We start from the raw sequence: 24393 nt of genomic DNA, 5'->3' as shown, positions 1-24393 counted from the left end.
ATTATGTAAAATATTTCCACATTAGTCATTTTGTACAAGAAGACTCAAAAGAAAAAAAATGAAAGAAAGTGAAAAATAGCATGCTTCAGTCTGTATTCAGTTAATATCAGTTCTTTCTCTGGAGGTGGAGAGTATGCTTCATCATTAGTCCTTTGGAACTGTCTGAAATCATTGTTTTGCTGAGAATAGCTGTCATTCACAGTTCTTCACTGAACAGTTTTGCTGTTACTGTGTATAACAACATTCTCCTCTTCAGTCTGTTCACTTCAGTATGCATCAGTTCATATAAGTCTTTCTAGGTTTTTCTGAAGTCATCCTGCTTGTCATTAATTATAAATTTATTTTTTTAGTTTTAGTTTACAACACTCAGTTCCACAAGTTTTTGGGTTCCAAATTTTCTCTTCCTCCCTCTTCTCCCCGCTACCCCACCAAGATGGCATGTAATTCAGTGTGGGTTCTACATATACCTTCACATTGAACATACATGCATAGTAGTTCAGTTCTGAAGAAGAATTATAATCAATTGCATGAATCATGAGAAAGGAGAAATGAAACCAAAAAAGAAGGAAAAAAAAAAGAGATCAAAAAAGTTTGCCTCAATCTGCATTCACACTCCATAATTCTTTCTCTGGATGTGCATAACTTTTTCCATCATGAGTCTTTTGGAGCTGGCTTTGAACCTTGCATTGATGAGAGGAGTCAAGTCTATCAAAGTTAGTCCTTATAGATATCATTGCTTGTCATTTCTTACAGCACAATATTATTTCATTACAATCATATACCACAGCTTGTTTAGCCATTCCGCAATTGTTGGGCATCTCTTTGATTTCAAATTCTTAGCCACTACAATAAGAGGTGCTATAAATATTTTTGTACAGATAAGTCCTTTTCCCTTTTCTTTGGATGTCTTTGGGATATAGACCTAGTAGTGCTATTGCTGGATCAAAGGGTATGCACAGTTTTATAGCCCTTTGGGCATAGTCCCAAATTGCTCTCCAGAATGGTTGGATCAGTTCACAATTCCACCAGCAGTGTATTTGTGTCCCAGTTTGACCATATTCCGTCCAGCATTCAACATTTTCCTTTGTTGTCATTATTAGCCAATCTGATAGGTGTGACATAGTACCTCAGAGTTGTTTTAATTTGCATTTCTCTAATCAATAATGATTTAGAGCATTTTTTCACGTGACTATAGATAGCTTGTTTTCTTCATCTGAAAACTGCTTGTTTGTATCCTTTGACCATTTATTAATTGGGGAATGATTATATCTTAATAAATTTGACTCAGTTCTCTATGTATTTGAGAAAAGAGGCCTTTATCAGACATACTTGTTGCACAAGTTTTTTCCTAGCTTTCTGCTTTCCTTATAATTTTGGTTGTATTGATTTTGTTTGTGCAAAATATTTTTAATTTAATATAATCAAAATTATCTATTTGGCATTTTGTAATGTTCTCTATACCTTCTTTGGTTCTAAATTCTTCCTTTATCCGTAAATCTGACAGATAAACTATTCCATGCTCTCTTAATTTGCTTATAGTATCACCCTTTTTTCTTCTATTTCTCTAATTTTCTGTTTAGAATCCTTTTTAATGTATTTTCCAGGAATTCTTTTTGAGCCTGAAAGTTTTTCTTTGAGGCTTCACATGTAGCCATTTTGGCACTGTTGTCCTCTTCTAAGTTTATGCCTTGAGCCTCCCTGTCACCATAGTAACTTTCTATAGTCAAGCTCTTTTTTTTGTTTGTTTTTGTTTTTTTTGCTTTTTTTTAATGGCCTTTTTTGTGACTTGGTTTTTTTAATGTGAGAGTTCGGTTCTGGTCCTGCATTGCCCCAAGCTTGTGCTGTGGCTCTGGGTTTTACTGCCAGTTTTCTCTGGACTTCAGGATTTAGGCTTCTCTTCTGGCTTGTACTTGGTGGGGGACCCTACCTGCTGGCCTCCCCTGGGTGTGGGGTTTAGCTGCTGGCCTGCTCCAGGGCCAGGGGTGGGGCCTTGCTGTTGGGTTGCTATGGTAACAGAGTCTTTCTGGTGGCTGGTCCTTTCTTGCTGGGCTGGTAAGCTGCTTCCTTGCTCCTAGACCAATTCTGATGTGGTTTTCTAGTTGTTTTGAGAGAAATTTGTCAGGGATTCAGAGGGTTCCCACCTTACTCCACCATCTTGGCATCTGAAATCCTGGATTGTATTTTAAATCTCTACTGATGGCATGTTTTTTTTTTTTGGCTCTAGACCTAAAAGGCAGTATCAGTTATCATAATTATTCTAAATGGAAGGCAGTTTGTAAATATCTTTTTTCTTATCCACATCTAGAACATGAATGACTAATATACAGGGAGTAAGTTTGCATTAACAATTAGAATGAGGACTAAGAAACAAAACTTATTCCTTGCACAACTGGAGATTCTGTTACTTGCACTATTGCTTTCATGTTGCTCTAGGATTATGCCTTTTTAGCTATTTTTATGTCTGTTAGCATGTGATCTGTTAGATGCTACTTGAGTTTTTCCTATCTGAACTCTTTGCTCTTCACATTGAGCAGCTAACCATCCATGAATGTCACTTGGGAGATTTTTTAACTTCCTATCTCTTTTCCTTGTATCCTGCAGCCTGGCCCCATCACTGAGGTAGATGGTGCAGTTGCCACAGACTTCTTCACTGTACTCTCAGTAGGCCAGCACTACACAGAAGATCAGTGGTTGAACATGCAGGCATTCTCTATGTTGCGTAAATGGCTGCTATATAGTGGGAATGATGGAACAGAGAGTCCAGATTCAGGTACCGACTTTGGGGCCTAGCATTGATATCAGACTGTAAAAGAAATAAAATTTGCATTATTGATGATCTGTCATAGTTAACATTTGGTAGCTTCTTCCGAAAGATTAGTAAAATAGTAGTATTTGTTTGAGGACTGGAGGTATCAGCAATTTGCAAAACTGGCCTTGATGAAGTATTCTTAATCAGGTTAATGAGTGACACTGGTTGAAAATGTTTTGTACTCTCTGGTGTGTAGCCTGTGATTTGATGAAGATATGTAAACCAGCCTTTAGATCCAGTGGTCCAAGTTTGGGATAAAACTTGAACCCTACTATATGGTTGGGCCAAGGTGTTACGAAGAATGACAGAAATGTAGTATGGTTAGAGGAAGAGACACACAAAGGTGGCTTCTTTTTGTGTTTGGTGATCGTTACAGTCACCGAATTCTCTTAGAAACTTGATAGATGCTATCATTTTTCTTTTTGCCTCATTAGTTTCCATGTGCTGTCTCTTTAAATTGGTAGTTTGTATTTCCTTGGCTGGATTTGAGTGGAATCGATCATTAATACTGGGGCATGTGTGTTCTTTTTTTCTCAGCAGATGATAAATCAGAGCTAGAAGGTTCTATTATGTCTATGGTCTCTGCTACCTCTACCTCTAGTCGCCTACTTCCCCCAAAGGAGCGCCTGCGAGAGAATGCCTTTGAGTACTGCCAGAGGCTCATTGAGCAGAGTAATCGGAGTGAGTTGTGTTTTCTCTGGTTTTCAGGTTTTCAGACAGGTCTTCCCTAATGAAACATAAAAGTTAACGACCTCTTTGGAACTTGTAGTTTTGTCCATGGGGAGCTTCCTAGGGCTCATACTTCGGGGCTGGATTTTAAATCTGGTCATTCTCTACAAGTCAAATATTAGGGGAAGCAAATTATTTTAGTTATGAATAAGTCATTAAAGCTGGTCAAAGGATATCTTAAATCACCTTGTAGCTATAGTGATTCTCTTATATGTGGGGCCCATAAAGAGCAATGTACTGAAAATAAACATAACCAGTGTTCTTAAGATGCCTAGCATTTCAGATGCCTCTAAGCAAGGATGTAGAAACATCTTCAGGGAGATACATTCTTTACATTTAGATGTACATGTGTGTTTCTTTTTAATGAGTAGACGGTGATAGGAGAGGAACTATTGATGACAGTGCACTGCATGAGTTTTGCTTTGTTTTTGGTTTTTTTTTTTAAAGAAAATAAGTTAAAAATCCCAAGGGGTAAAGAGAGTCCTCATAATTGTGGTTAATGAATTTTGTTTCCTATCTTCCCCTGAGTCCTACTCCTGATTCTTTCTAGGAAACCACCTATGTGAAATGTGACACAAGTGTTGTCATTGTCCCCAGACTCCATAATATCCTGTCTTTACCACATCTTTCAGCTTCTATAAGAGACTATATGTTAGAAGATTTAAAAAATTTCAGATGAATTCTTGTATTTTAACCATTTAGCATACTGAGAGCTGAGATTCTCCATTCATTGAACAATTAATGCTCTCATTTTCCATGAATGATTTAGAGGAAGTAAATGGGCTTAATTTGTTGCTTTCAATCAGGAGCCCTGAAGAAACCAGACTGTGAGTTGCAAAAAGCTGTAAGTATCTGTAAAGGTGAGTAGGGTCAGGGAGGGGAGGCTAAAGCCATGCTCGTTCTGATCTGATAAGGGTCCTCTGTTCTTACGCAGTGTCTGGTTGAAGCTGTGATCATACTGGATCTACTCTGTAGGCAGGATTCCTCCTTCATCTACCGGACTCTCTCTTGTCTAAAGATCTTACATGGGCGGCTTTGTGGAGACCCGGCCTATGTTCGAGCACTATTGCCAGTTGCCCAGTTCTTCCTGAATCACAGTGAGATATTTTGCTCTTCTTTTTAACCTAATTGTGTATGGTCTTTGCTCAGGATGGCTAACCCATGGTTTTTCAGAGCTTCATGTGTGTCCTTTGAAGTATGCATGAAGAAAAATTGCCATTATGAATTACACTGGTGGTAAGGCAAAAATGCATCCTTACGACAGCCTAAAATAGAAGGTTGAGATAAGAATCAACCAGCAATAAAGAAAATGTTTTTGATAGTAGTAGAATTTTAAAAATCTATATTAAAAACTCCTTTATAATGGTACATTCTGAATCCTTTCCTTGATCACATTGGTCAGTTTTAGTGTAGGCTTAGTGGTTGAACCCTGTCTCCCCTACCTTGGCCCCATTTCCTTAAACAGTTGGGAGTCTTTATCTGCTTGTTTACTTTAGCTGCTTCACTTATATTTGCACTGAAAGGATCCCACAGAGGCCTTAATTTCCCAAAATGTGGTGGGAACAAACCTTGGCTTGTGTTCTTATCCTACCCATAGGACTGACTCACTCTGTCTTTTCATATTAGGCATTTATTAAGCATTTACTACAGGCCAGATGATGAGGATACAAAGGAAAAATGTAAACAGTCTTGCACCCAGGAGTTTATATTCTATTTGAGCAGAGAAAAAGTACCTATATGGGTAAATACGAAATAGGTACAGGGTGATTTTGAAAAAAGAGGGTAGTAGCAGGAGCTGGTGGGGTGGGGCATGGGGAGGGACAGGCCAGGAAAAGCCTCATGTAGTAGGGTGATCATGAGATAGGTCTTGAAGGAGACTAGGAATTCCAAGAGGTGGAAGTGAGAGTGCATTTGGTCCATTGCATTTCAGGCATGGGAAATGAATACTACAAAATTGTAGAGAAAGGATGTCGGATAGTAATAAGGCCAGATTGGCTGGACCATGGATGGCATCTCTGGGTCTTCGAGGCTGTGTTCTATCTAAGGCATGTTCTGTTTTTAGAATTATAGCATTAGAGATAGAAGGGACCATAGAGATGGTCCATTTTAATTTCCTGATTTTACAGATGAGGAAACTGAGGCCTATAGGAAACCACCACCAAAATGAACATCCTCCTGACCACTGGGTCAGAAGCCCCTTTATTATGAAAATCAGGGAACATTTAACACATTTAGCTCTCACCTGCTACGTGTAGCAGATACATATATAGTTACATCTCCTTATTTAAGCACAGATAGATTTAAAAATGCCCATGTTTTGAGAATAAAGAATGATCTCCAGAATTTTCAGATACTTTAGTTCCCTTTAAAAAAACTGGAAAATACCCTTCTTGCCTGTGTATTAAGTTTAAAAAGAAAAGTTGTCTTTGCGTGTTATATTGGCTCTTTTAAATTTCAGAAATATTATCGTAGTGCTGCTTTTTTCTCTAATCCTTTCATGTATGTACTTCTCTCTTACCATATTGACCAGTCTTCCAAAAGCTAAGGTAATCAAGATGTCACTGTTCTTTAGCTTTAGTTCATCATGGTCATCTCTAAACCATACACATAGAATCGTAAATCAGATGTTATGAATTACACTGGTGCAAGATAAAAATGCATCCTTAGAACACCTAAACTAATAGGTTGAGACAAGAATCAACCAGCAATAAAGAAAATGTTTTGATAGTAATGGAATTTTAAAAATCTGTATCAAAAACTCCTTTATAATGGTTCATTCTAAATCCTTTCCCTGATCACATTGGTCAGTCTTAGTGTAGGCTTAGATTGTTGAACCCTGGAATCTTAGAACACTACCCAGTCCAACCCACTTCAATATAGATGCATGAACCAAGACCCAGAAAAGTAAAATGATTTGTCAAAGGGTAATAGCTAATAAGCAGGCCTGAGAGGGTGATTGCCCAAAATCATCGGCTCCAAACTCACCACTTGCTCTGATATATTCTGCCAGGTGAAGCAGCAGCAGTTGATTCAGAAGCAGTTTATCAGCATTTGTTTACCAATATCCCTTCAGAGTTATTCTACAACTCAATGCTGGCCTTTGAGTTCATCCAGTTCTGCAGGGAAAACATCCACTTTTTCAGTGGAAACCTCAGCATCTTCAAATCAAGCTTCCCAAACCTCTTCAAGGTATGCTGATATGTTCCAATCCCCTTTTGTTGAACCAGGGCCTGCAAAGAACAGAAACATTTTTGAGCCAAAACCAAGCGTGCAAGTTGCACTATTATTCTTTATCTTTTACAAGTGACGTGTCTAATGGTTATAGTTTTGAAGTACAGAAGTATTCTGGATGTATGTTTATAAACATGGGTGACAAGGACCCTGCTTTAAATAATTCTTGTCCAGATTCCATATATGAATTAAGAGAGATGATTCATTTTACAGGTGATTTACAGTATAGTTTGAGTAGAAAACTTCCTTGGTGTACTTAAGATTGTAATGGCAACCACACTGGCATACCCAGGATGGCTGCTAGTGCAGGTTCTTGGATCTGCTTTACTAAGGGAAGAGAGCTGTTTCAGGGGTCAGCAATCTTTCTTTTTTAATCATATAAAACACAGGAAATACAGAGAAGAAAAAAAGACCAACAGACAGGGCCCAAGCTTTACATCCACCACTGAATCGAGAGAGCCTTTACCTCTGAGCAGTCGGGGAGCTCTGAACATACGGCCCCTCAGTCTTGACCACGGAATCACAACATCTTTCTCATAAGCAAGCCCCCAAAGCAAAAGCTCACGCCTCACAATATATACTCTTTCAGTTAATAGGCTCAGAGCCAGAAGACATCCGACTGGACTCATTGCCTAATTAGCTTATTAACAAAAGGTGTGCAAGCCTTCTTGTAAGCAAGCTTCCCTTAATGGGTGGGGAAGATCTTACACCCTCCCCCATTAACAATACAAAGATATAAAATGTGTACCTAATTCTTTGGTGTTTATTGCACAAAGAGAAGTATACCTGTATAACTTTTTTTCATCCAAATAGCTTATATGTATTTTCACTGAGATTTTTTCACCTTGGTGACAATTTTATTGAGGGTGGAGGTCCATTTTTTAGACATAGTTGGAGTGGTTAAGTGAATGTCCATCACATGCTAAAAATCCCAGCCAGTCTTGTTCTTTTCTCCTAGTTTCTGGCTTGGAACAGCGCATCCCTGATCTCAGAATTTGTGGCCATTCTTCCTGTTTTCATCGATGCCAGCACAGCCGTGGAGATGCTACATGTCCTCCTTGACTTGCCATGTTTGACCGCTGCCCTAGACCTTTCTCTTAGGCGAGTTCAGATCTCTACTTCCTTGTTTCTAGGAACACCCTGTCAGATGAAACTTGGCTGTCTTTACTTTAGCCACATAATAATAACGACTAAGAACAATGATCTTTTGGGTTGGACTCACCCTCCCTTGCTAGTGCCACCCCAAAATCATGCCTTACAAAACTTGGGCTTTGGTTTCTTTGAATGACATTGGACCTTTTCTTCTGCTTTATTTCTGTTAGGTCTTCATGGATCATTATCGCTGAAACAAGTGAGATTCTTGTTGTTTTAGGGAGTAGCATCTTAGCCACTGAAGCAGAACAGAGGGTTAGAATCACCCCCTGAGGAGACAGCAAATACGGGGTATAGGAAGTGTTACAGTTTGGTTGGCTGAAGGCAGAGTGGCTGTTTAGTAGCCCTTATGTGCAAGCTTCTTATTAAATTGATGGTGCTACGTCACTTCTTAATTCAACAAGCTGCAATATTTATTAAGCCTATAGTATGTGTTAGGCGTTATGCTAAGGATACAGACAAAAGCTAAGCAGTCTCTGCTCTCAGAGAGCCATGGGGGTTGGATTTGAACCCAGATAGGCAAGTACAGAACATATGCAAAGTAATTAATTGCAGAGTATCATGTGGGGTGGGGAGAAAGAGAACACCAGCAGTTTGGGGGCATCAGGAAAGGCCCCGAGTAATATGTGAATGGAGTTTTGAAGGGAGCAGTGGCAGAGATGAGAAAGGACATTGATGGAGGCAAGCAATAAATGTTTCATATAGAGAATAGCCAACAGGCCAGTTTAGTTGGAATACAAATGGGAGATACACAAGGGAGAGTGTTGGGAAGTCCTAAGAAGGTAAGACTGAAGCCTGACCATGAAAGGCTTTCTTAAGTGCCACATTGAGGACTTTACATTTTATCATGGAGGTAGTAGAGATTCTTGAGCAAGAAAATGACCTGGTTCGACCTGTGTGGAGGGTGAATCGGTGTAGTGAGAGGCTGTTCTGATAGTTTTAGGGAACATGTGATTGAGGCCTGATCTATGGTGGCAGTCGTATAAGTTGGAGAGAGAAGTGACAGACTCAAGGTGCCATGGAGGTCGACTCAACAAGGCTTGGCAACTGATTGCATGTATCAAGAGTGAAGACTTGAGAATCACTCCAAGGTTATGAACCTGGGTAACTGGAAGGATCTGTTACCCGGACAGAAAAAGGCTGAGTTTACAGAGGAGAACTATGAGTTCTGTTTTGGATGTATTAACCTTAGGTAGCTAGGGGGCACAGTGCACTTGGGGTCTCAGGCACCTCTTAGCTGTGTGACCTTGGATAAGCCACTTAACTTCTCAGCCTCTTTTCTTATTTATAAAATGAGGATAATAATAGCACGTACTTTGTAGGATTGATGTGAGACTCAAATGAAATGACATGTAATGTCCTTTGCAAACCTTTAAATCCTATATAAATAGGACATCAAAGTAGAGACATTCACAGCAAGCAGCTGATGATATGGAAGAGAAATAAGGGGTAGATATATAGATTTGAGAATCATCTGGGTAGAGATGATAACTGAACCCAAAGATGTTGACAGAATCAAGAGAGGGACAAGAAAATATCCTGTGATGGAGACCCTGGCTACATACACTCTTGCAGAGGATGGGACACGGGTGATAGTTCAGCAGAAGTGGGAGGAGAGAATAACTAAAAGGTTGATGAGGTCCAGAAGGCTACAAGAACCAATAAAAAGCTAGTGGGGTTTACGGAGCAGCATCATACAATGGAATGAGCCCTGGCTCTAGAGTCAGACAGTCTGGCTTCAAATCTCATCTCTTGATACTTCCTTTGTGACTTTGGGCAAGTCATTTAACTTCCCTGGTCCTCTGTTTTCTCATCTATAAAATGGGAAGGTTGCGCTAGTTCTCGGTCTAATTCTACCATCCTCTCATCACTGGTAGGTTTGAAGAGACCTGTTTCCGTTGAGTGATGAGGTCAGAAACCACCTTGCAAGGGGTTGAAAAGTGAGTGAGATTTGAGGAAGTAGAAGTCAGTGTAGAGGCAGCCAGTGGCTCAGAGGATACAATGCTGGGCCTGGAGTCAGGAAGGCCTCAGATACTACTCACCTGTGAAATGGGAATGATCCCTAGCAGGATCGTGGTGAGGGTCAGATGGGATAACATTTGTGAAGGACCTAGCACAGTGTCTGCCACATAGTAGGCATGTATAAATGAGTATTTCCTTATTCTCTTCCTCAAAGATGAGAACAAAAGCAGGGGAGGATCTCATGAATCCCTGCAGTTTTCTTACTGAAGTATGAGAGGATTGGGGAAATGGTGGTGTAGGAGGCTCAAGGAGAAAAGATTCGGAATGGACACATTAGGACTACCCTATAGCAGCGAGGGTGCAGTTGAAATTGTGTAAAATTGCCTTGTAGGGTATCCAGTCAGCACTGTTGTGTGCCTTCTTCAGGGGCTCAGCAGCTTTTGAGTAGGAATGGTTAAGGTGGATGGTGGGAGAGGGGAGTTATCTAGGACTGGGGTGTGGACAGGGATGAGCAGTAATAATAGAACTACAAGTAGGTGAGGGATTTGAGGGTAGAAGATAAAGTCAATCTGGTTTTAACTATTGCATCAAGATTCTAAAGAGAAGAATATAAGGCCAGAGCAGGTAATGACTTAGGGAGTTGCAGTGAGAATGAGTAACGTGATCCTGTGACCATAGAGAGTGAAGTCTCCAAGGAAGATCCTTTTAAGATGGTTCTAGTAATGACTTCCCAGAATTGTGGCAAGTGAAGAAGAGGTCATGACATCAGACTTTATCCTCTTCTCTGAGATTTGGGTGTTTTGGTGATTTTAGGTCATCATCTCCTACAACTGAGAAGCCTCTGTGGGATCCTACCCTAAAGCCCACCAGCTGCTTGGATGGCTTCCGAGATCCTCACTACCAGGCTCTCTTTCAGTACCTGCTGCGCACAAAAGCCAGGGGAATTATCAAAGGGTAAGACTGGCTACATGGTTTATTTGCAGCGGTAAGAACGTTCTTAGGGATAGGAATGGTGGCAGGGCCTTTCCCACTTGCTGTCTCATAAAGGCTGGGATACATGAGGTTTAGGAAAATCAGTGCAGAAGAAAATTTTAGCAGGGTTGCAGGACCAGTATCTAAGGTGAGATCTATTTATTTGTGGGGTGTCAGAAGGGGAGGTATCTCTAGTGCAAGTTGACTGAAATGTCTGGGTCTGTATATCCTCTCTTGCCTTCATGGCTAAACTCTGTTTTCTATGCTGATGAGGAGAAAAAAAATCAAGATGGTCTAAAAATATTTTAAACAAATTTTCTCTCTGCTGACCCTTAAACTTCCTATATAAGCAGCAGAATTCACTTGACTTTTTTCTTTTTCCTTTGCGCTTACCTGGATAATACACAAATTATACCATCGGCCCCTTTTAATTCTTCTGCATGGACATTTTTTAAGAGATCTAAGTGCAAGTCTGTGGGGAACGCTGGTTTGTAACGGAGCTAGTTTGTAATTCTGACTCACCTATTATTGCAGGTCTGATATTGATTATTGCTCATAGGTTGACTCCACTCCATCAGCTACTGAAGCCCATGGCCAGTTGTTCACGAGTTGTGCAGTGTGCAGAGACTGTCCCCATTTTGATACAGCTTTTCTTTACAGTGGTAACTGAGGTAAGCCTCTTCTCACAGATGCTGTTTTTCTCTTCAGTTCTATGGCAGTTATTAACTTCCCTTCTTAGAAACTTCCAGTGGCTTATTACCTAAGGAATCTGGATTTTTCATCCTGGCATTCAGGACTTTTCACAATATAGTGTTAGTCTACCTGTTCCTTTATGCTATAGTCTAACCCAGGGCTGTCCAAAACGTGGCCCACGGTGCGATTTATGTGGCCCGCCTACAAGCACAGAAATTTACATAAATGTTTTAGTAAAGGAAGCCAAGCTACCTCAGGGCTCTCACTAAAATGGCAAATCAAAATATATTGTGTATTGTTTCAACCAAAACCTAAGGTTGGGATAGCCCTGATAACCAAATTGGGTTCTTTGGTTTCCCACACATACTTTGCAGTCTCCTAACAGGTTTTTGCTCATGATCTTCAGTCACCTGAAATTTCTTTTTTGGCTATCTATATACCAGTTATTTTTTGGGTCTCCTCTGAAATGGCACTTTCATTCATGAAGCACCCCAACTGGAAGTGATCTCTTCCACAGCCCTTCAGGCCTTTCTTGAGTACATATATATTCTGATCTATATTATAGTTACTTATATACTTGTCTTATTCTCTAATAAATCTAATTATTAGACTGTAATCTTTTGGGGAGCAAGAACTACCTTTCTTTTCTTTGCACTTAGCATCCCAGTTTCTTCCTATGTATTGTAGAGGAATCAAAGGGTGAAGCAAACATTTTAAGTATGGGTTGGTAAAAGCTACTACAGGACAGGGACCGTGTCACGTATACATTCTGTACCATGTTTAGTTGATTGCAGGTGTTTATTGTGGCAATATTTAACTTCAGTTTGCAGATGGGACACTGATAAACCAGCTGGTAGTGCTACTGTTAGAAAGAAGTGATTTGCTCTTTGACGTTCCCCAGTTTAAAGTTGCTGTCCACAGGTAGGTCTCTCCTGCTGTTCCTTTTGTCTTCTTACCACCTTCTTCATGATCCTGTCCTTGCCGAGCTTACTCTCTCTTTGTAGTAATTCCTAGGTGTTTCTGTGTAGTTTTCATTTCACAGTGCTTCCTATTCCACTTGGATTATTATCTCAAACCCATCGTATATGCATTCTCAGCTTCTCATTCCTGTTAATGGTACTTCCATTATTCCTGTTTTCTAGGCAAGCGGATTTTGAGTGTTACATCACCAGTTCCTTCACCCTCCACTTTCATAGCCTGTTTTTTTCCTCAATAAATGTTTCTTTGGTTTGTCCCCCCTTCAGTCAGCATTCCAGCAACCAACAACTAAAGGACTTCTTCACATCCTAACTAATTTCTCTTTCTTTACTTCATACCAGTTCTGGACCTAAACTTTAACAAAGAATATTTTTATTGTTATTTCCTCTTTGCAGTAAACCACAATGATTTCTTGTTGCCTTAAAGAGCAAATCTAAAATTTTTCTTATTGGCATTTTGGATCTTATCTAATTTTGTATCTTATTACTCTCTGGAAAAAACCTGTTTCTGTCAGCTGGTTTCACTGTCCTTTTCACATATACCATGATACTTCATATCTCTGTGCCTTTTTCTGCATACTGAGTCTGGTATCAGTACACTTCAGTAGAAAGGCAAATTTTTAAATTTTTCATAAAGCACAGCTCATTCGTGTATTTAACAACAGTTTGAGCTAGGAAGCCAAGATGGATATAGCCTCATCACATAAGAAAATTCCATCACTGCAATCTAAGTAAATGTTACTCTTGTTTCTTTGGAAACAACTTGCTTTCATTTCCCCTGTAGATTGGTGCCCAAGAGAAAGGACTGTCTGTTCATAAAATACGTAGCTGGGATGACTACAGTTAGAATCCAAAAATTCTGTAAGAAAGACCCAGCCTGTTAATAGGCATTGGAGAATAAATGTGCAAAATGCTCCAGAGGTCCTAAGGATCTAGTTTGTAATCATGTTTTGGATTTTAAATCATAGCCTTCCTAGAGTTTGAGTAGCCCACTTCATTTGCATGTTCACATATTCATGAATTAAGCTGGGTGGGGTGGAATCTATAATCACAGAACTTGATTATTGCCTTTTCTACTTTTTTTTTTTAATTCATTATATTAAACCCGGTATATTTGCATTAGTCCTGGAATAAGGCAGTACAGAAGGTAGTAGAGGAAAAAACCTGCAGGCAGGTGGTTATGTAATACTACATTGTATTACATCGCATTATATCATATATCATATAACATATTATCATGGAAAATTAGATATTTGTACATGGCAAATGTTCCTTGCCTAGAGCCTATTATTTTATGGAGCATGATGTTAACCTGAATGAATGTCTATTGATTGTATAACCACCTCTTCCCTGGCAGAGTAATGAGTTCCCAGCTTCTGGTCCTGTGTAAACTACATCCTTCTCTTGTAGTTGAACTGTCTAAGGAACTCCTGGAGTTCACAGGAACCATCAGCAATATTCACAGCAAGGAGGACATATTCACCAATGTGGTAAGTAACATGCTTAGCAGCTGCTCACCTTTGCTTTATCACTTTAGTTGCCAGACAGCATTCTGTGGTTTTTTGAGAGAATGTAGCCTATCTGGATGGATTATCTTAGAATCAGAGTTACTCATAATGGCTTTCTGTGTTTGATTAAAGGTCTGGGCAATTGGAGAGTACCTGTCTGTAATCTATGACAGGCGGTGTACTGTGGAGCTGATCAACAAATTCTTTGAAGCCCTGGAGGCCTTGCTCTTTGAAATTACCCAGTTTCGCCCTTCTGCTACACTTCCCAAATGCTGTCCGCGAGTAATCACAGTTCTTATGACCACGTTGACCAAACTGGTCTCTCGGAGTCAAGATTTGATCCCTAGGTACATCATTAGGAAGTGGGAAAAAGAAATGTTAAGTTTTTGTGGGAAATGGTTAACGTGGTTATTTCACTGCTAAAGTTAACTTTACTAAAATTATGTCTTCGATATGTGCTCTGTGCCTCGATGACCTCTGGGGTGCCATGGATAACTTGTTTGTCCCAGTTTCTCTGAGCCAAATCTTGCAAGCAAGGTGTATCTCAGACTAGATCCTAGAACAGAGGCTGTTAGAAATAAGAAGAGTGAGAGTCTAAGCAGACTCCCCCATTAATTCACTGGATGATCTTAGGCACACTCTTTCTTGGCCTGAGGGTTGTAGTGACTTTTAAAGCCCCTTTCATGAAAATTCTTATACTATAATTCTGTGATCTCTTTTTTTTCCAGGGTTTTCTTGTTCCTGTCCAAGGTGAGATCCTTTGCTGAGAGTCCTGCTATGAATTCTGTGTATAGTGAGGAAGACACAGAGACTATCCTGACCAGGGCCACTGAGTTGATGAACTTACTGAAAATGCCAAATGTGGCTCAGTTTGTCCTGACACCATCTGTAGAGGTGTCTAACCCACGTTATCACCTTGACACGAATACATCCTTGCCTCTAGCCCTGAGGATGGTCAGCCAGCTAGTTGAGAAAGAGGCTGGTCTTCTGCCAGGGCGAGATGCTGTGACTCGGTGCACATCGGGGGACTCAGATTTACAGCCCTAGGCTTGTATTTAGCTAAGCTCCCAAGTATTAATGGCAAGAGGTAAACCAATGGGGAGATGTGACAGAATTGTGAACGTAAGGAGGTGTACACATGGTTCTTCTCTTGCGCCATAAGTGTTTTATTTATATGCCTTTTCCTATTATGACTACATTGTGAGTAGTGCTGTTTTTAAACAGATCCCAGATCTGTGATCTCAGTTTTGGACTTGATTGAAATGATGCTGTACTATCACTGGGGTTGGAGACGGGTTTTCGTAGAATCAAGGAATATGGATCTACTTGTATGGCTAGGGAAACACATGGCAGACTTTTGGCAAGACAAAGTTGTCTGTTCAGCATTGTAGATGGTAGTCTTCTCCAGCTAGTGAAAGTGTAGAGAAGCCTTGATCTCTTGGTTTTGGCACATGAAATTGTAGTTTACTTTTGTTCCCCAAGTAAAATCAGATTTCTTTGCAGTTATTTTCTAAGCATATTAAAGTAGGTATTTTATTATATTCATTTTTCCACTTAAATCTTTAAATATAATACTCTTAAACAAATTTGCACCATTTAGTATTGTTACTTGTCTGATAAATACATAAAAAGATGTACAATATTAACAAGAATGAAGAAGTAAGTTTCTTGCTGGTGGTGACATCCAAGAATAGAATTTAACATCCCCCCCTCCTATTTACATTAATAGGACATTTGATTTTAATTAAACAAAGATAATATACCCCACTTTGGAGGGATTGAGATTCAACAACTCAATGAAGCATCTGAATAAAGGAATAGAGCTATGACAGACTTCTGCATTCACTCCATGTTGTTGGTATGACTGTCAAGAAGGGAGCCCCTGTGTGTTAGACTGCAGTGGAATAACAGTCCTTAGGATGCTGCCTGGCCCATTATTACTAGTCTCAGCATGGATAAGCTTTGTAAAGCCCTATATTTCTCTTGCCCAAGAGAACCATCCTCCATGGTTTTTATTTTAATCAGTTTCACTCACTATCTGAACTGAGTTATTTTGTTATGGTTGGTCTGTAAGCCATCTGGAAACTAAATACCACTCCATCAGTCTCAACTGTTACCTTTTTCAGTAAAAAGTTCTAGAGAAGCAGAACACTAGTGTCAGCCTCAAAAAAAGTATGAATAGATTCCTAAAAGGGGAATGTTTGGCACTACCCAGTGTCTTAAGAAGGCACTTAGGGTAACACCTAAGGGACAGCCCAATAAGAAAAATGGACAGAGACAAGTTTCTGATACCAAATCATCTCAGATAAAGTATTCCATCTGGCTTGGTGAGAGAACCAGCTTAGGCATCCAGCTTGTTAACCAGAGGTCCAGAAAGAAGTATGTTAGAAACACTTATCATAAAATAGCCAAGTTAATATTTAATCACAAACTTTTTTTCTTTGTAGAAAATGAATGCTATGGGAAGTAGCAAGTCTTCTGCAGACAGTTTCACCTCATTACAGATAACTGCTGCATACATAGGAGGCTGGTACCTTTCTCTTCCTCCTTTAGCAGGATGCTTGCTATTTCATAAATCTTGGGCTGACAGTCAGAATGCTAGTAGGTAAGAATCAAGTATGTATGCCACTCTGGCTAAGAATTTCCTTCCTTTTTTCAGGCCCTAAGTTTTCAGGGACCAGCTGTAGAAGAGTAACAGTTTTTGAGTTAAGGAACATGGAAAGGATTATCTAGTAAACTATCGATTTAATATTTTCACATGTATGTACTATGTACAGAATAAGAACTGAAAGCTGACTGGGAATTTTGTTGCCTGTACAAAGTTCACATACAACAAAACAGTAAGTCACTGTAGCAAAGGGCTCCTAAAGCCCTACCATCCTGCATTTTGCACTGGACCAGACATTGTGGGAGGAGGAGGAAGAGTAATAGTTGTTCATGCTGTAAGTCTGAGATGAGTGACATTTGATGTCCCCATTGTTTAGTTTGTAGACTGAACACATACTGGAAGCCAGCAGTACCCACCCACTTTATAAACCCTGTTGTTCTTTTTTATACTATAATTTCTTCTGCATAAAACACAGGCTGTAATATTGAGCAAACACTTGCAGCATGAAAAGCAGATACAGAAGACTGTCATGACCTGCTGGATTCCCACCTTCTAGGAACATTACCAAGCAGAACCTGACAAAGCCTCATTACAGTCAGATATGTAGAGCAGTCCTGGAACAAGAACCCTAGGAAGGAGAGGCGCTGGAGCTGATTTTCTTCGTTATTTCTATGTCTGATTTGGCAACCAGAAAGCGTAGCTTCTTTCCCCCAGATCGGATCAAGTCCACAGCACTGAAAGAGAGCAGCACAGTGTCTATTAGGTTGTAAATGAGGCTACAGGTAAAATGAATGGTGTACATGGCAGCCTGGAAAAGGCAGGTAAGGGGAGATTTGTGAAGCTTCCCCACTAAGCATATTTTTGCCAAAAACTGTATATATACTACTTTCTGTATACATGTTACTCCTCATCACCCTCAAAGGATTATACAAGTCCAAGTGTAGTTGGCTTGGTTTTTTTGCTTTTGTCTTTGCTCTTTAACAGAGGGATTTTTATCTTTCCATACAAAAGGTTAGAAATTCATTGCTGTCCTTCTAAGTATAAACATCTCATTTCAAGAGAAAGACTAACAAAATGTAGTTAAGTGCCAAATGAATGAGAGTCAAGTTCTAACCTGAGCCTAGGCCTTTAAAAAAGGCTAATTTTTAATAAGTAAAGGAAATGGACATCAGCAAAAGGGTAGTAGAAGACAAATGCAAAGTTTTATCAGGGAACAGTTGGATGGAGCATCCAACTCTGGTATTGGGCTCCCCTGCCTCCTCAGAAGTTTGGAGTTATAAGGGACCTCACGCATTTGGTCCAACCACACCGAATAGGAATCTCCCCTCTGTAACCCGCCCCCCCAAAGTGATGAAACAGTCTCTGTTTAAAGACAGCAACCCAAGCCACAGTTTTAGACAACTAGTTCCCTTCCTGTAAGCTGAAATCCACCTTTTCCCAGCTTTCCCTCATGGCTCCCACTTCTGTCCTAAGCAACACAAAACAACATTCATCTTTTGCAGATGTAGAGAGAGCTGTCCCACTGCCCTTAATTAAGTCTTCCAGCCAAACACTCCAGCTTCCTCAACCAATTCTTATGTGGCCTAGTTCCCAGTCCATTACCCTTTTCTGGATGGGTTCTAGTTCACTGATGTTCCTCTTACGATGTGACACTTGTAACTGACCAAACACTTCCAAATATGGTCTGAGGAGGTTAAGAGTACAGCGGGATTATCGCCTACCTTTTTCTGAGTGCTACGGTTCACCGAAAACAGCTTAGAATAGCATTAACTGGGGTTTTTGGGCTGCCATGTCCCTGTTGACTCAACTAGTCTATCTTTTAGTCCATTAAAAACCAAAGATTTTTTTCCACATTAACTTCTAGCTAAACTTCCCCATTATTTATCTGTGCAGTTGATTTTCCAGGCCCAAGAGTGGAATATAATATTTTTCCTAATTAAATTTTCCTTAACTGGTTTGGCCCAACAGTCTAACCTCCCACTGAAGGTCCCTCTCTAATATTCAGTTAATACTTCCCCTTCCTACTTCACTCTTTTTTTCTCATCAGATCATTCACACATCTTTCTACGGCAATCTTGAATGAAGAGGTAGCCCTTCATACCAGTCTGGCCAACAATTCCTTCATCTAATGTATTAGCTAGCCCTCCTATTTTCAGGTCATCTGCAGATTTAATAAGCATGCTAGCAGATTGTTGTTCGTTACAGCCAGCCATCTATTTCTTCATCCAAGTCAAAGACAGAAATGGTGAACTCTTCCATATATTTGTGACAGATGTTCTGGACCCAAGCCCTTGCCTACTTAGTAAAATATATGGTCATGACAGAACAGTGATTTCTGAAACACACACTGCTTTTAAAGTAATAATAGTTGAAAATATTCTCTTAAAGTCGCCTATGTTGGCACTACAGATTTAGAGTTGGAAGAGACCTTAGAAGGCTAATCTAAGATGAGTAAACTAAGGAGTAGATTTTTTGTGACTTGCTTCCTACTTCAAATCTAGTGCTCTTAATTCCATTGTATCGCCATGGCTCCCTTCTTGTATAGCGCTAAGAAAACATGCTGCAGCTAAACAAAACCACTCTGCTGTTGGAATGAGCAAGCCCAGGGTCCCAGCTGCAAATCCATGACCCTGATGATTTTTTTTCCTTCACTGACCACCCAAACAGGAAATGGGGATAGTAGGGGGAAGCTACTAAGAAACTCAACGAGAAAGCCACTTCATCATACTAAGGGGCACGTAAGAGGAAGAACTTAGGTTGCTTTCCCTTCCTTGCCTCTCTCCTAAACTCTATGAATCTGGCTTTTTCAGTTTTATTTCAACTGAAACTTCCCTCTCCAAAATTACCAACTATCTCTTAACTGCCCATCCCAGGGGCCTCTCAGTTCTAATCTTTTTTGTCCTCACTGTATCATTTGACACTGTTGATCCCCTCCTAGATAACTCTAGGTTTTTATGATATTCATCTCTCCCAGTCTCCTGTTTGACAGCTTCTTACTCTCCTCTGCTGACTTCATGTCATGTCTCCTACTATGGGTGTTCCCCAAAGTTCTATCCCAGACCCTTTTCTCTATACTATCTATCTACTTGGTGATCTCATGAGTTCCCATAGATTCAATTATCATCTCTAGGCAGAAGATCCTTAGATCTACATTAGATCCTGCCCCTTCCTCTCTCTCCACATCACCAACTACATTTGGGACATCTCGAACTGGGATTTCCCAAAGGCAACTCACACTCGGTGTGTCCAAAATCGTTAGAAATCATTATCTTTTCACTCAAACCCTCCCTCCTCTAAATTTCTCTATTACTGTTGAGGGCACCATTATCTTTCCATTCACCCAGGCTTACCACCTCAGTGGCTTTGACTCATTTTCACGTCACAAAGTCAATCCCTTACCAAATCTTGTTTCTAACTTCACAGTGCCTCTTGTGCATGTCTCCTGTTCACTTACACAGCACCTAACCAAATTCAAGACTTATCACTTTATGCCTGGACTTCTGGAATAATCTGGTTGGTCTCCATGCCTCAAGCTTTTCTCCACTCCAATCCATTTTCTACTTAGCTGTCAAGATTTTTTTTTTAAAGCAACATTTTTGACCATGGCTTTAAGGGTTAATGAAGAGTTGGATACGACTGAAACAAATGAACATGGCAGCCTCCTGTTCAACGAGCTACAATGACTATTCGTTAATCGTAGGATGAAATGTAAGCTCCTCTGTTTGGCATTTAAAGTTCTTCATAACTACTTCCCCTTCCTAATTTTCCAGTCTTCTTACACTTTACTCCCCTCCATGTACTCTATAATTCAGCTACACAGGCCTAACTGCAATGCCTTAGATATTATATGTCATCTCCCACCACCTGACCTCTGCACTGGCTATCCCCCATGCCTGATGCTCTGTCTCCTCCCCTTTGCCTTCTGTTTTCCCAGGCTTCCTTTAAGACTCAGCTCAAGTCCCACCTTCTTTCCTGGTCCCCGGCTGCTATTGTTTTCATCCTCCCAGCTTCTCTTTTATCATAGTTGGTATACATTTTCTATATGCCTAGTTACTGACATCCATTTCTCAAGGACAGGGACTTTCTGCTTTCCTTTGTTTGCCCAGTGCTTAGCACAGAGGCTGGCACATAGTAAGCACTTGATGACATTTACTGACTGAGATATACTAGGATCAGAACCTCTTGCCTTAGATTTTAAGGCTTACTTATTCTTGTTGCCTTGTCTTAAGGCTAATTCTGTCTGCATCCTAACAGCTAACCCACTTGCTTTGTTATTTTACTTTCTCTATTTTTCTGCTGACAAAAGAGCTGTTATTAAGACATGAGTACACAAAACTACTGAAGCCATGTTATATTACTGTACCTGCGCTGAGGGTAGAAGCCCAGATAAAGGCTTTTAAAATGAATTAAGTTTCTACCTCTGATAATCTGTGCCAATCAAACTGGTGCCATTCACTGCAAGAATTCGATCTCCTAAGGACAGTCTACCATCGGAGGCTGCTGGGCTGTCCTGGATCAAGGTCCGGATGTAGATACCAGGAGCATTCAGAGGAGTGTGCTGTAAAAGACAGGAATTCACAACACCACTGAGGGGCAGCAGTGAGGCCTAGGATGTTTGCATGAGAACAAAGCTTGGCTGAAATTCTCACTTCTGTGTACCCAGTCATTACTACATATAAAACAGCAACATTCTCATCTAAGCTATTGCTTTGCTTCTCCCCCATCTGTCCTGGCTTTTAAGCCAACAAGGTGTAAGTTCAAGTCCTGCCTCTGACATGTAGTGGTATGTGAGTCAGGCAGAACTAAACTATATAAAGTACAGAACAGTCACCAGTCTCCACTCGGGAAGGCAGTTGCCCTGTACCAATAAAAGCACAGGTCTGGGCCAACAAAGGAGTAGAAGCTTTAAGGGGGAGAGCAAAGAAATGTTCCAGAATTTTCAAATACCCTAATTAATATGGATAACTGACAGTTTGGTTTAATCAGAATGGAAAGTTTGCAAATAGGTTCTAAAACATTCTTGGTGTGTGACCTCATTTTCCTGGGTATCCTCCAAGTCAAAGAGAAAACTCCACATACAGAATCTCTTACAAGCTCTCTTCCATAGAAATACTATTCACGGAGTTGTCACACCTCCACTGGTGACAACTTTAAGGGGGAGTCTGAGGCTCTTTATCAGTGGGAATTTGATTGTTTTCATTTTCCCTCCACAGATTTCTCAAGCATCCAGTCATTTCCTGAGTGCCTCTCCCTCTTCAGATTAATTTTTAACATGAGGGTATGACCATAAGATAGTGGTAATCACAATGATAACAATGCTCACTACATCACAAATACTTAACACTTTTAAAGAAATGCATAGCTATAAATCCCCCAGACCTGGAACAAGAAACCCTGGGAACTGTCCAGGAAGTGAAAGAAACCCATCCAAGAGCCTCGATCAGCCTCCCCTTTCAGATGGTACACAAGCCAGAAGGTAGTAGCTAGGACTAACTGCCAATTCACTCACCAGCCCATCTATCAGGCCCATCCCCAGCCCAATGGGTCCTTTTTCCAACTCCACCACAAAGGCATAACAGAAGTCATCAGTGGCTGAACTGCGGCTGGAGGAAGCAGGGGTAGGATAATCAAAGGGGGTGGGGGACTCTCCTGTATAACCAAGAAAAGATGGCTTGAAATGAAAAGCTGCAGCACATTTGAACACAAAGGTAAGAGAACTCTATATGCAAACATAAATAACAGACTTTATGGGCTTTTAGTCAATTAGCTATACAAAAGTCCAGTAAAGCAGATGGTTCTTCAGGCTCCCCAGTTCTCCCACCTCTTGGCCATCTCGGACCCTCAACTGTCTTCTCAAGAGACTGATCAAAAAAAAAAGGAGACAATATAAAACTATAAAACTTAAATCAGTTATCATCACTAAAATACCAGTTTACAGACAATCTCAGATATCCTTAGTGGATGCCCCACTACTACTTAGTTCTTTCATATTTCACTTTGTTTTTTAGTGTATATGCTCCAACTTAATGCTGGCTAGCCACAAATAGAGCATTTATTTTGCTTAGGAAATTGAGTAATTCTGGAGGTTAAGTTCCCTTGTTGCATTCTTTTGAGGAAAGGAAGAACCCATTTTAATTTAAAATCCAATCCAAATTAGAGATTACCTTTGTGGTATTCGGCCTACACAAGTTGCCGGTGTTCATGACTTTCTTAGGTATTGTTGCTTGTTTGTCCTTTGCTCTGGAGGAGAACCATGACATCAGGAAGGTGATGCCATGACTTGCAAGTGAATTACATTTAAGGGAGGGAGGGCTCTGCAAAGTCACCAGCCTGTCTCCAGAGACATTTGGGTCCAGTGGCAAGATATAACTCAAGATGACTGGAGATCTGGGATACAATGGGACACCTTGGCCTTCTTAAGTTAATGTCTTTAACAGGTCTGTAGTAGCAATTTAGATTTGAAGATCTTTCCCACTCATTAATAGGCCATGAGACCTGCTTATGCTCACAGGAAGCCTGAGACACATATGGTGGGAGGAGCTTCCTGACCAGAAAAGGAACTGATGTCACAGAAAATTGAGTTATGCTGACTTAGCTGTACTGAGAGTTTGTTTTGGGGAAGACCCCAGCAGGGAGTGGGAGAGGTTTTGGGATGATGAGGCTCCAGGTTGTGATATGGTGTTTTAAGTTCCTTGCTGTTATGATAAAGTGGGCTGACTGGCTGTGGGAGCTGAACATTTGATTATGGGATATGATTTCCTGGTGTCTGAATAAATGTTATACTAATTTTACCTCCTTTATGGAGTCTCTCTCATACCTTGCAATGTATAACTACACAGGCATATTCACGATTATTGTTAATGTTGTGTTTATTGCCTTACTGGTACAAGGTCTCCGTTTGACTGAGGCAGCCCCTTTCAGTGATTAAGGCTAGGTAAAAATAAGGCAAAGAACGGCTTCTTTTACCTAGTCAAAAAACAAAATCAATCTGGAAGGATTCGACTCTCAGGGTTTCTGGCCAAAACAGGAACAACTGCTAGTTACATTTACTCTCAGCCATCAGAGCCCAAGCAACAACCAAGTACAGCTTGGGCTGGCACCTACTGGCCAATCAATGAAAGCCAGAGTGATGTGGGTTTCAGACATGGTCCTTAAAAAAGAAACCCCCAAGATAGCTTGCAAATTTTCAGCGATCAAAATTTATATTCCTTTGGGCAGAGTACCCACTGGAAAGAGTATGATTTCCTAAGCAGACAGAGGAAGAGGAGGGAACAAGGGAGGGAAGGTATGAGTAGGTGTTACTCTCACCAAGATAGCCCCATCCCTTTATTTTTCCAAGACTGTCCTGTCTCAGGGTTTCCTGTTAATAAACAGCTGACATAGTTGGATCTTATTTTTTTTGCCTCAACATTTACGGAATCTCAGAGCTGGAAGAGATTTTATTGGCCACCTTAGTCCACCTGCACTTTGCAAATCTGCTATGTGGTCATTTGGTCTCTGACGAATTCTAGTATGAATCAACTGCTACTTCCTCAGCTTCCCATTCCATTTTTGATCAGTTAGGGAGTTTCCTTACATCAATCCTAAATCTGCTTCTTTACAGCAGTGGTGCCAAACTCAAATAGAAATGAATCCCTTTGGGCCACACATTAACTCAAAAAATCACAAATTAATATTATCAATGTTGTATTTGTTGAACATTTTTCAATTATGATTTAATCTGGTCCTAGTGTGAGGAGTTTCACACCTCTG

General features: G+C 40.3%; 2 protein-coding genes across 4 annotated transcripts in view; one reads left to right on the top strand and one right to left on the bottom strand.

Moving 5' to 3' along the window:
• The window catches only part of AP5Z1 (adaptor related protein complex 5 subunit zeta 1), a 32540-nt gene extending 16674 nt beyond the window's left edge, over positions 1 to 15866 (top strand). Inside the window, exons 6-17 of one of the 2 annotated variants that reach the window (XM_036741239.1) lie at positions 2602 to 2770; positions 3350 to 3490; positions 4345 to 4382; positions 4473 to 4635; positions 6549 to 6727; positions 7728 to 7870; positions 10697 to 10837; positions 11415 to 11526; positions 12372 to 12469; positions 13883 to 14015; positions 14166 to 14380; positions 14762 to 15866. In XM_036741239.1, the coding sequence (XP_036597134.1) occupies positions 2602 to 2770; positions 3350 to 3490; positions 4345 to 4382; positions 4473 to 4635; positions 6549 to 6727; positions 7728 to 7870; positions 10697 to 10837; positions 11415 to 11526; positions 12372 to 12469; positions 13883 to 14015; positions 14166 to 14380; positions 14762 to 15080 (1851 nt within the window). In that variant the 3' untranslated portion in view covers positions 15081 to 15866. Of the gene's footprint in view, positions 1 to 2601; positions 2771 to 3346; positions 3491 to 4344; positions 4383 to 4472; positions 4636 to 6548; positions 6728 to 7727; positions 7871 to 10696; positions 10838 to 11414; positions 11527 to 12371; positions 12470 to 13882; positions 14016 to 14165; positions 14381 to 14761 lie in introns of both variants that reach the window. The other variant, XM_036741238.1, reaches the window with a different exon arrangement.
• The window catches only part of RADIL (Rap associating with DIL domain), a 111792-nt gene continuing 102931 nt past the window's right edge, over positions 15533 to 24393 (bottom strand). For both annotated transcript variants that reach the window (XM_036741237.1, XM_036741236.1), the window contains exons 13-15: positions 22151 to 22290; positions 21060 to 21199; positions 15533 to 17375 (exon numbers count right to left, since the gene is read on the bottom strand). In XM_036741237.1, the coding sequence (XP_036597132.1) occupies positions 17270 to 17375; positions 21060 to 21199; positions 22151 to 22290 (386 nt within the window). In that variant the 3' untranslated portion in view covers positions 15533 to 17269. The remainder of the gene's footprint in view (positions 17376 to 21059; positions 21200 to 22150; positions 22291 to 24393) is intronic.

Source organism: Trichosurus vulpecula, chromosome 1, assembly GCF_011100635.1.
Source record: "Trichosurus vulpecula isolate mTriVul1 chromosome 1, mTriVul1.pri, whole genome shotgun sequence".
Classification (NCBI taxonomy): domain Eukaryota; kingdom Metazoa; phylum Chordata; class Mammalia; order Diprotodontia; family Phalangeridae; genus Trichosurus; species Trichosurus vulpecula.
This window is presented reverse-complemented; position numbering and strand designations above follow the sequence as displayed.